We start from the raw sequence: 12,015 nt of genomic DNA on the forward strand, positions 1-12,015 counted from the left end.
CCCTAGTGGCTGTGCCCCCTGTCCAGGAGGTAAACACTAGTGGCTGTGCCCCCTAGTGGCTGTGCCCCCTGTCCGGGAGGTAAACACTAGTGGCTGTGCCCCCTAGTGGCTGTGCCCCCTGTCCAGGAGGTAAACACTAGTGGCTGTGCCCCCTGTCCGGGAGGTAAACACTAGTGGCTGTGCCCCCTGTCCAGGAGGTAAACACTAGTGGCTGTGCCCCCTGTCCAGGAGGTAAACACTAGTGGCTGTGCCCCCTAGTGGCTGTGCCCCCTGTCCAGGAGGTAAACACTAGTGGCTGTGCCCCCTGTCCAGGAGGTAAACACTAGTGGCTGTGCCCCCTGTCCGGGAGGTAAACACTAGTGGCTGTGCCCCCTAGTGGCTGTGCCCCCTGTCCAGGAGGTAAACACTAGTGGCTGTGCCCCCTAGTGGCTGTGCCCCCTGTCCAGGAGGTAAACACTAGTGGCTGTGCCCCCTGTCCGGGAGGTAAACACTAGTGGCTGTGCCCCCTGTCCAGGAGGTAAACACTAGTGGCTGTGCCCCCTGTCCAGGAGGTAAACACTAGTGGCTGTGCCCCCTAGTGGCTGTGCCCCCTGTCCAGGAGGTAAACACTAGTGGCTGTGCCCCCTAGTGGCTGTGCCCCCTGTCCAGGAGGTAAACACTAGTGGCTGTGCCCCCTGTCCAGGAGGTAAACACTAGTGGCTGTGCCCCCTAGTGGCTGTGCCCCCTGTCCGGGAGGTAAACACTAGTGGCTGTGCCCCCTAGTGGCTGTGCCCCCTGTCCAGGAGGTAAACACTAGTGGCTGTGCCCCCTAGTGGCTGTGCCCCCTGTCCGGGAGGTAAACACTAGTGGCTGTGCCCCCTAGTGGCTGTGCCCCCTGTCCGGGAGGTAAACACTAGTGGCTGTGCCCCCTAGTGGCTGTGCCCCTTGTCCGGGAGGTAAACACTAGTGGCTGTGCCCCCTAGTGGCTGTGCCCCCTGTCCAGGAGGTAAACACTAGTGGCTGTGCCCCCTAGTGGCTGTGCCCCCTGTCCGGGAGGTAAACACTAGTGGCTGTGCCCCCTAGTGGCTGTGCCCCCTAGTGGCTGTGCCCCCTGTCCGGGAGGTAAACACTAGTGGCTGTGCCCCCTAGTGGCTGTGCCCCCTGTCCGGGAGGTAAAAAGAAAGTGCACAAAGCCATCAAAGTTAAAAGACACACACACAGTGGAACAGAGGACCAAGCAATCGCATATTAGCATACAAGCTTTCACTGCAAAAAGAAAAAAAAACACAGCCCTGTAAGCATATTATGCTCTTATTGAGGAGTACAAACAAACTTAAAGGAACACTCTACCAAAAAGATAAAGCTGTTTACATTATGCTCACACATATCCCAAAACTCTAAACCGTTTTGTACAAATTAATTTCTTATTCAGCTGAAGAGTTAAGATGTTTGATGTCATTATGATGTTGCATACAGCAGGAAGTAATAAATACAGTTAAAAAAATTATAAATACATTTTTTAAAGTATATATATATATCAAGGCCTTTGCATATGTCTTTCTAGTAGTTAACCCCTCGCTCACTATTTAAAATGTAACTGATATATATGTATTACTTTAGCACAATACCTCTCAAACATAATACATTTCTACACTGTGCAGGTTTACATTTGTAATGTTGTAGTGTTGTTCTCTCCTTGTCCACCATTCCCAGGCGTTGCCGTTGTTAGCAGATCAGCTTCACCAGACTCCTTCATCAGAACCTGTCCTGCTCCTCAACCTGCTGCAACTCAGCTACAGGGCCATGAGACACATAGACAACAGCACACAGGTACACAGCTCAGTACTACACACACACACACACACACACACACACACACACACACACACACACACACACACACACACACACACACACAGTGCTCAACCTCTCACTAGGCCCAGAGACCTGGGTTGGGATCACTGACAGTCGTTTTTATATGTTCTCGTACATCATATCAAACATTATAATAAAATGTTAGCTGGAAACCCCATGTCAACCATGTCAGGTCCAAGTTTGATTGAATTGATTGATTGAAAATTGTATTAACAGATTGCAGAATGGGTACAATACAGTACAGCTCAATACACACAATTGTTAAGGGGATGCAGACCAGAGAAAGACTTTTGTCTTGTTTACATCAGGGTCATAACATATATGACATAGATGACATACAGATAGACAGTACTGCTACATCTATACATTTATGACATACCAGATTACAAATACAGTACTGTTTGTGATATAAAAAAAGAGTCTAAAAAAGAGAGTATATACATTTGACGAAGAAACTGTACATTGGAGGAGGTGGGGTTGGGGGGGGGGGGGGGGGGGGTTGGGTAGGCGGGTGGGGGGTAACTGTACATTGGAGGGGGTTGGGTTAGGACATTTACTGTACATTGGAGGGGGTTGGGTTAGGACATTTACAGGGGCCAGTTTAGAATAGCAGTCTCCCGTAGGTGCTCTTTGAGAGTGGTTTTGAAAGTGGGTAGTGATTCACATTCCTTTATAGCTGTGGGTAGGGCGTTCCACATTGATGTGGCATAATTGCGAAACGTGTTTAGTCCCTTGTTTGAGCCGAATCTGGGTTTAACATGATTTGTGGAGCTCCCACTGGTGTTGTGGTCGTGCTATTCACTGACCTTTGGGAAGTATTTTGAAATGTACATGGGTACCTTAGTCGTGTAGTGTATCTTGTAGACCAGGCCCATTGCAAGTTGCTGTACTCTGTCGTCTACTCTAAGCCATCCTAGGTTGTCAAAGTTAGCAAGGAGTGTTGGAATACTGGGAAACACTAGGCACATTCTGAACCATCAATCACTGTATACACTGTACTGCATGCTCATTCTGCCAGGTTTGGGGTAATACCTACAAGAGCACCCTACAGGCAATAATTACCATGCAAAAAAGAGCAATCAGAATAGTGAATAATGTAGGATATTATGAACACACCAATGGACTATTTTCTTTTTAAATCACAGACACTGAAATGTAGGGATTTAGTGGAATTTAACACTGCACAAATGGTGTATAAAGCAAGACATAATTTACTACCGGGCAACATCCAAAAGATTTTCATAGATGGAGAAGTGGGATATAATTTAAGAGGGAGACTTAAAGGGGAACTATCTTATAAATGACCTTTTCAGTGTTTAGCATTGTTTCCTAGCTATGTGGACTTATATTAATATGATCTATGTCTCTAATTCTCATATTGGCGCATTCTTCCAATTCTCCTCTCACAATATTCACCCTCACTGAACTGAGTCATCTGAAGATGTGCTGATCTGTGATGTCAGAGAGACTCAGCTGCATAGTAATGTGGCTGTGTAGCATCAGGCCCATGCACGCCATGCCACATCAGCTCAAAGCGGCTTAAGATCTTGAGGTAGAAAAATGCTGTTTTTGAGTACTTGATTAGAAATACAAAACAATGAATTAAAATTTTCTTTTAATTACAGAGGTGTTCCATAAACTCACAGGAATTGTGTAAAAGTGCCCAAATAGTGAAAGAAATAGTCAAATAGTTCCCCTTTAACTTAAAACAGCCGACTACACACCACTATAAAAAGCATGTGCATATCTGTCTGTGGGGTGAAGTTGTGGAATAGTCTACCAGAGGAGTTAAAAGAAAGAAATAATACTGCTAATTTCAAAAGGAAGTACAAACAACGTATTATTGAGAAGTATGCCGTGCACATCCACAACACAAGAAATAGGCATCTTATCTTTGGCGAGAGGAGAAAACTCAAATGTGCCTAAGCATAGCATGCAGGGGCCCGCAGATCTGGAACGAGCTCGACGAGAGTCTGAAACTGTCAAAATCCTTCACAACCTTAAAAAAAATCACAGAAAGAGGAACTGCTTAAATCATATCTCTAAATAAAATCCATACTTAGGTATATAAATGGTCTGTATTTATGTATCTATGCTGTATGTCTGTTAGTAGGTAGGTGTGTAAGCCTACCCAAGTTCTATGTTTTTGTTTTTGTTTGTTTATATTTGTGATCAGGCTCCCTCCAAAAGCTTTAAATAGCTTCTTGGGAGACCTGGCACATGCACACAATTGTGTGTGTGTGTGTGTGTGTGTGTGTGTGTGTGTGTGTGTGTGTGTGTGTGTGTGTGTGTGTGTGTGTGTGTGTGTGTGTGTGTGTGTGTGTGTGTGTGTGTGTGTGTGTGTGTGTGTGTGTGTGTGTGTGTGTGTGTGTGTGTGTGTGTGTGTGTGTGTGTGTGTGTGTGTGTGTGTGTGTGTGTGTGTGTGTGTGTGTGTGTGTGTGTGTGTGTGTGTGTGTGTGTGTGTGTGTGTGTGTGTGTGTGTGTGTGTGTGTGTGTGTGTGTGTGTGTGTGTAAATTCATTCATGGTGGCTAGCCATGTGTTTTTTTTTATCAAATTAATTAGATCAATTGTTAAAATGTTTGTTTGTTTTGAATGATTATTATCTTTTAGTTTTATTTTGGTTGATAACGAACATCAACGATAAATTTAAGATGATGCACTGGGTTAGGACATTTACAAGCTTGTAGCTTCAGCCCTAACCAAGTTCAAGTTCTTTAATAGTTGTCATACAGAAGTACAGAATACTTTCATACAAAATGCTTCTTACTGTTACGCTCCAGAGACTGTGCTAGACAAGATAGTATCAAATAACATAATAAGCATGTAATTTAGAAGAAGAAAAATGAGGTCACAGTGTTCGGTATAGACATATGTACAATGTTCTGAGTTACCATATAATATACAATACTATGCAGTGTACTAATGTACAGTACTATCTAGTGCAAAGCAGAAATGGGATGAGGTACAATTTTAGGTACAATTTACAGTAAGGTGTACGAGTTGTAGTGCAATCCTTCATCAATAAATATAAAGTGTGGGGAGTGGGTGCTACAGTGTGTTTGTTTAAAGTGGGTGTGTGCTATAAAGTGTGTGGAGTGGGTGCTACAGTGTGTCTGTTTAAAGTGAGTGTGTGCGTGTGGATGTGTGTGCTATGTGCGTTTGGTGGTTGTTGTTGTGTAGTGTTCATTCATTGTTCGTTAAGCAGTCTGATGGCCTGGGGATAGAAGCTTCTTCTGAGTCTTTCTGTGCTCGCCTTGAGACTCCGGTATCGCTTGCCTGACCGCAGCAGTTCAAAGAGGCAGTTGTTCGGGTGACTGGAGTCTTTAATGATTCTCTTAGCCTTGCCCGTGCAACGCTTGTTGTAAATGTTCTGGAGGGTGGGGAGCCCCCCTCCAATTGTGCGTTCGGCTGAACGTGTCACTCTTTGTAGTCTGCTTCGGTCTTGTGCAGTGCTATTCCCAAACCAGGAGGTGATGTTGCCGGTCAAGATGCTCTCTATTGTACATGAGTAGAAGTTCTTAAGGATCTTCTGACTGACTTGGAACTTCCTTAGGCGCCTGAGGAAGTAGAGGCGTTGTCGTGCCTTCTTCACAACACTGTCAATGTGTGTGGTCCATGTCAAGTCCTCGGATATGTAGGCTCCGAGGTACTTAAAGCTGTTGACTCTCTCGACCGGTGCCCCGACCTCCTGAAGTCCACAATCATCTCCTTTGTTTTGCTGACGTTCAGGGAGAGGCTGTTTTCCTGGCACCATCCCGCCAGGACCTTGACCTCTTCCAGGTAGGCCCTCTCGTCGTTGGCAGAGATCAGGCCCACCACCACTGTGTCGTCAGCAAATTTGATGATTGTATTGCTACTCCGCTGAGCCACACAGTCGTGTGTGTACAGGGAGTAGAGGAGGGGACTCTATAACCTGAGGGCTATAACTGACTACAAAGTCAGCGCCCCCTCAATGGGGAGTGACGACGCCTCCCTTGCGGACCAGCTCAACACCTTTTACGCGCGGTTTGGTGCAAACAGTGGCACTGCTAGCCCAACGGCTAGTGACGTCACTGGTGCGCCGGCTGTTGTGGAGGGGGGGGGGGCATCCGCGGGGGGGCGGGGACGCTCTCTCATTGACGGTACACAGTGTGAGAAGAGCATTTATGCAGGTGAACACCAGGAAGGCGGCTGGCCCAGATGGAATAACAGGACGCATACTCAAGTCCTGTGCTAACCAGCTAGCCCCTGTGTTCACCACCATATTTAATCGGTCCCTGAAGGAGTCAGTGGTCCCTGCCTGCTTCAAGATGTCTACCATTATCCCGGTACCAAAGAAACCCTCCCCAGCAGGTCTCAATGACTACAGACCGGTGGCACTCACCTCTGTGGCCATGAAATGTTTCGAGAGGCTGGTCAAGGATCACATTTGTGCCTCCCTCCCCAGCGATATGGACCCTATGCAATTCGCATACAGGCCAAACAGGTCCACTGACGATGCGGTCTCCCAAGTACTGCACAGCACCCTCTCTCACCTGGACCGTCCGAAGGGGGGCTATGTGAGACTGTTGTTCATTGACTACAGCTCAGCGTTCAACACCATAGTCCCCACCAGACTGGTGGACAAGCTGATCGAGCTGGGTCTGAGCTCCGCCCTGAGCGCCTGGGTACTGGACTTTCTGAGTGAAAGACCCCAGGCGATCAGGGTGGGGGGTCAGACCTCCAACACCATCACCCTGAGCATCGGGTCCCCCCAGGGCTGTGTTCTGAGCCCCCTGCTGTACTCACTATACACACACGACTGTGTGGCCAAGTTCAGCTCCAACTCCATAGTGAAGTTCGCAGACGACACAGTGGTGGTGGGGCTGATCTCGGACAACGACGAGAAGGCCTACCGGGAGGAGGTTGAGGTACTGGAACGCTGGTGCCAGGACAACAGCCTGCTCCTGAACATTGGTAAAACCAAGGAGCTGATCGTGGATTATAGGAGAGGACAGCAGGAGACACACACACCACTGATGATTAACGGGGCTACCATGGACAGGGTGAGCAGCTTTAAGTACCTGGGGGTCCACATCTCAGAGGATCTGACATGGTCAACACACATAGACACAGTAGTAAAGAAGGCGAAGCAGCGCCTCTACCACCTGAGACAGTTAAGGAAGTTCAGAGTATCGGGGAAGATACTCCAGTCCTTCTACTCAGGAGCTGTAGAGAGCATCTTGACCGGAAACATCACTGCCTGGTATGGAAACAGCACGGCACAGGACAAGAAGGCCCTACAGAGAGTGGTGCGCTCAGCCGAGCATACCACGGGTATTGCACTACCTCCCCTGCAGGTTCTATACAACAAGAGGTGCAAATCCAGAGCCTGCAGAATAATGAAAGACCCCCACCACCCCAATAACAGCCTGTTCCAGCTGCTGAGGTCAGGCAGACGCCTGCGAACCCCAGCTACTAGGACAGAGAGGCTTAGGCTCAGCTTCTTCCCCCAGGCCATCAGAGCCTTGAACAATGAACATTGAGTGCCACAGAACACTGAACTATCCACACACAAGCACACATGAGCACACACACGACACGCACGCTGTGCACGCTCACACACTAGCAGCCACTTTAACACTTTAACATGAGCGGGCACACACTCATGCCGCACACACCCACTTATGGCCAAAAGGAAAGTGTATTGCACTACCAAAGCTACCTAGCATGTCCTATATGCTCTGTAAATAACTATGTACAGATACCGAGATGTCACACCATGTTACCTGTTACCTGTTTATTGCACAATGTTGTTTTTATTGGATTCTATTATATGTTGTACCACTGTATTGCACATCGTTGCGGCAAAAGACCACCCGCATTTCATTGTATACTTGTATGCCGTGACAAATAAAACTCTTGACTTGACTTGACTTGAACCTTTTCGGCCAACTTGTAATTTGATTTGTGTGTTTTTTTTGGTACATGCTAAATGGCTAGAAATAAACTTCATTCATTCATTATAATGAGTTCCATACATGCGTAACTGGCCCATGACACTTTTGATGTCTACGGTTTGCAGCCATTTCCTCAGTAGAATGTATGAAGACGCTGATTTTACCTGATTATACTGTGAGCTTCCTATTTTGGAAAATGACATGTATCATGGTTTTTGAAGCTAAAACACTTTATTCGATTAAATTAACTTTTAACGAAATTAAGTTGTAATCTAACCAGAGTGGAACATAACAGTAAAGTGCATAGCAATATATAGTGTAACCTGAGAATATGTGGAGTGTAGTCTGACGTCACTTTGGACCGCCCGCGAGGTCTACCCGTTTAGGGATTTATCATTGGGAAAATGGATTATCGGCTATTGTAATAATAATTATGCCTCATGAACATTGGCAAGCTTTCCATTTTTGCACAAAATGAGTTCCCTTCTATCACTAACATTATTGTCTAAGCATTTCTGGTTGAAAAAAAATTTGACGTAATTATTTTACGATTTAATTGCAAATATTTTCATGCTGAGCTATAGATTATGGACGAATATGCACAGAAAGGTACACCATGCAAATGTTCAAGCTTTATTTGTTTTAAACGAGACGATTTAGAAATGGGCAATGGTATTTCAAGCGAGGTGGACCGGCCGGAAACAACAATGATGTCACGTAACCACTAGGGCTGACCTTCAAAGCTTTTTTTGGCAATCGAAGCTTCGGGGCCAAGCTTCGATTTTAATTCGAAGCTTCGAAAAAAAATTAAAATGTTAATTAAATTTTTTTTTTTTTTATAATTTTTTTTTAATTTATTATGTTGTGGGACTTGTACAGCACTTTGGTAAACTTTGTTGTTTTTAAATGTGCTCTATAAATAAAGTGGATTGGATTAATGAATTAAGTAGCCCCTTTCGTGACTGTGACGCAGCCAACAAGGTTTCACTCGGCTGTGTGATTTAATTCAAGTTGGATCGCTGTTGTCGTTTGAACAACTTCAGATTTCATGGGAACTACCAATCCCCCAAATCAAGAATGTTTAAGATGAATGAAGTAAGATTTTGATTATTTGAAATATGGCCTGTGTAGACTAAACTATGCACAGAATTATGTCAGTCTACAAGGTCCGGATTCTACATGGTCCGGCAATGTAGACCTTGTAGACTCCACTACAGACCAATTATCAGTGAATGTTCATGCATTTTTAAGAAGGGCTACTTCCACAAAAAAACAAAGAACTCACCAAAACATCTCAGTAGCACCTTATCTAAAGATTTTGAATTTTCTTTATTTTTTTTTCTTAAACTTCGATTTTTTTTTAATGTTCAAAGCTTGTGCCATCGAACGAAGCTTCGAAGTATTTAAGACAGCCGTATAGGTTTTAGTGAGTTTTTCCTTACCTTCGCGTGGGGTATGTCTGGGAGTGCTTGCATTCATTCATTTATTTGCATTTATTTTAAATTTGTTGGACCTTATGGCGTTCTTGTTTTGCTCTCGGTTCCACACAAAACTGGATTTAAGTATTTATTAGCAGCAATAATAGTACATAATATACTTTACTTTACTTTGGATGCGCTTATAAGGCAAAGGAATGTGCGTAGGCAAATCAATAACGAATATCCATTCTCATATTACGCAGGAGATAATAATACAACCTGAATCTTAGGAATTATATCTATGGTACACTAGTAATATAGCGGGAGATACTGGTAGGGTCCCCCCGGTTGTAAGCCAGCAAGGGTAGAGGATTTGTCGGTAGTAGAGTCTGGGTCAACGATGATAAGGAGACTCCAAGTACAGGAGACGGTGCAATAAGATCTTGATCCACAGACGAATACAGCTGTTCTCCGTAGCATGCAGCTCCGCATGGAAGAAAGCTAGCCGGCCTCAGGCTTCTGAGAGGCGGACTCGACGTGGCTCCTCACAGGGTAAATCCCACACAATTGTGGGTGTCGGCGATTCTCCGCTCCATCAATTACAGGACCAAAAGCAAATATAATCCAGCCGAAAAGGGCTATGCAGTCGTCGGTAGGTTATCCAGTGTACATAATCCACACGGTCCTCGTCTAGGGCCCCTCGGGTGAAAGCGCCATGGTAAGCAGCCCAGCCTGGATAAGCACTCTAGCTGGTACGAGGAAACGTTGGTGATGCTGGTCACTGTAGAACTTTAGCCGCACGATACACTATACACAAATAGACTATTACTGACTTAATAGACTAGGTCGAACTCGACGGTACAGCGTTAAACTCTGATACTTCAGTTATTAATTCGCACGCGGTCTCAATGCTCTATTTGGGGCCAAACAGGCCATACTTCACCACACGTTGTATCGTGGGTGAGGCTTCAACTTTTAGTTACTAAGTGCTTCTGTATTCACCTGCGCCGTATTTATACGTTACGTGAACAAACTAGTACCAGCTTTATTCCTGTCTCATATCCTTGCGCAGAACCGTTCATGTCCAGGCAAGTCCCCGGCGGTGACTTTGAACCAGACCTTGGAGGTATGGCTATGGCGCCTGTGGACCGCTGTCCAATAGGAGAATGAAATATTATGGTCTGTACTAGGCTAAAGGGATATTCCGTGTATATGTACAAGGAATATACAAGGGATATCAAACGATATACAAATATTATGCAATATATATCAATCAATAAATATATATATTCGGTTTAATCTGATCCTTCGTAACAGCCGCCTCCTAATTAGTCCCACCTAATTAGATAAGCAGAGACAGATTAACCGCACTGTCCACTACTCAATGTCTGTTGGGAGGGTAGGGCAGTTCACAAAGTCAGGGGGTCATGGTCGTCATCAATAGTATCGGGGAGCCTTGGCAACTCTATTAGCCTCGCCACGGGTCGGGTGTAGATCCGCCCTTGGACGAGCACTTCTGCCGCTCTGACCTTTCCGTCGGCACCGGTGATCACTTTGCTTACGCGGCCGGCCGGCCACATAGCTCGGGGTAGTGACTGGTCGATAATCATGACGACTGTTCCTTCTGTCAAATTGTCTCTCTCTTTCACCCATTTCTGGCGGGTCTGTAGAGACGGTAGATAGTGGAGTAGGAAACTGTTCCAAAACTTGTCAGCCAATACTTGACTGTACCTCCACATTCTTCGGCCGTTCGCTTCTTCAGGCCTGTACACTGTCTGTGGTAGCGCGGGGTCCAGCCGCCCCATCAAGAGAGTGTTGGGGGTGACTGGGTCGACATCTGCTACATCACTTGAGACGTAACCGAGGGGCTTTGAGTTCAATACTCCCTCGATCTCCGTGAGGACTGTCGTTAGGACTTCTTCCGCCACGGTCTGGGCCCCAAGCACGGCGTACAGGGCTGTCTTTATTGAACGTACTTCTCGTTCCCAAGTTCCACCGAAGTGAGGTGCATTCGGAGGATTAAACTGGAAATCAATCTGGTATGGAGCGAGGTGGGTCTTAAGTTCTGGGGCCATAGCTTGGAAGCTCTCTCTCAGCTCTCTTTCTCCGCCTTTGAAGTTTGTCCCGTGATCAGACAATAATATAGATGGTTTCCCTTTCCGCAATGTGAATCTTCGGAAGGCCATAAGGAATGAGTCTGTGCTCATGGTTGGAAGGAGTTCTATGTGCATCGCTCGGGTGGTCATGCATTTGAATACAATACCCCACCGCTTCTCGGTCCCTCTTCCTCTCTTTACATACAGCGGGCCAAAACAGTCCATACCGGTGGAGTGAAAAGGCTTGTCACCGAGTCGGAGGCGACAGGGAGGTAGGTCAGCCATCCGGGGTATACTGGGCTGTGCTCGCCATTTACGACAGTCTAGACAAGTCCGCTGGAAACGTCGTACTGCTTCTCTCCCTTGCAGTATCCAATAACGACATCTGATCTCCGCGAAGACTCTCTCTGCCCCGGCGTGATGCACGTCCTCGTCGTATTTCTTTATGTTAAGCTCTGTGACCTTGTGTCGGCTGTTTAAGGCTATCGGGTACTTGACGTCATCCGGTAAGTCTGGAGCTCTCCTCAGACGACCACCCACTCTGATGAGATTATGGGCGTCGCTCTCGGGGGCTAGGTGGAGCAATCTGCTGTCTGACGGGACGGGCTTTGCTCCCTGTAGACAGTCTAGCTCGTTGGGGAACGAGTCTCTCTGGGCTCGCTGTAGGAGAAGAAGTTCTGCTTCTTCGTAGTTAGCTGCAGTAATGTCAGTAGTGGGCTGAACCTCTG

At 46.3% G+C, this 12,015-nt stretch overlaps 1 protein-coding gene across 1 annotated transcript in view; it reads left to right on the forward strand.

Moving 5' to 3' along the window:
• The window catches only part of LOC311224703 (coiled-coil domain-containing protein 138-like), a 205,836-nt gene that overhangs the window by 50,709 nt on the left and 143,112 nt on the right, over window positions 1–12,015 (forward strand). Inside the window, exon 11 of the mRNA XM_084309793.1 lies at window positions 1,693–1,809. Coding sequence (XP_084165919.1) covers window positions 1,693–1,809 — 117 coding nt within the window. The remainder of the gene's footprint in view (window positions 1–1,692; window positions 1,810–12,015) is intronic.

The sequence above is a fragment of the Notolepis coatsorum genome (genome assembly GCF_963971535.1).
Source record: "Notolepis coatsorum genome assembly, chromosome: 3".
NCBI classification, from domain to species: domain Eukaryota; kingdom Metazoa; phylum Chordata; class Actinopteri; order Aulopiformes; family Paralepididae; genus Notolepis; species Notolepis coatsorum.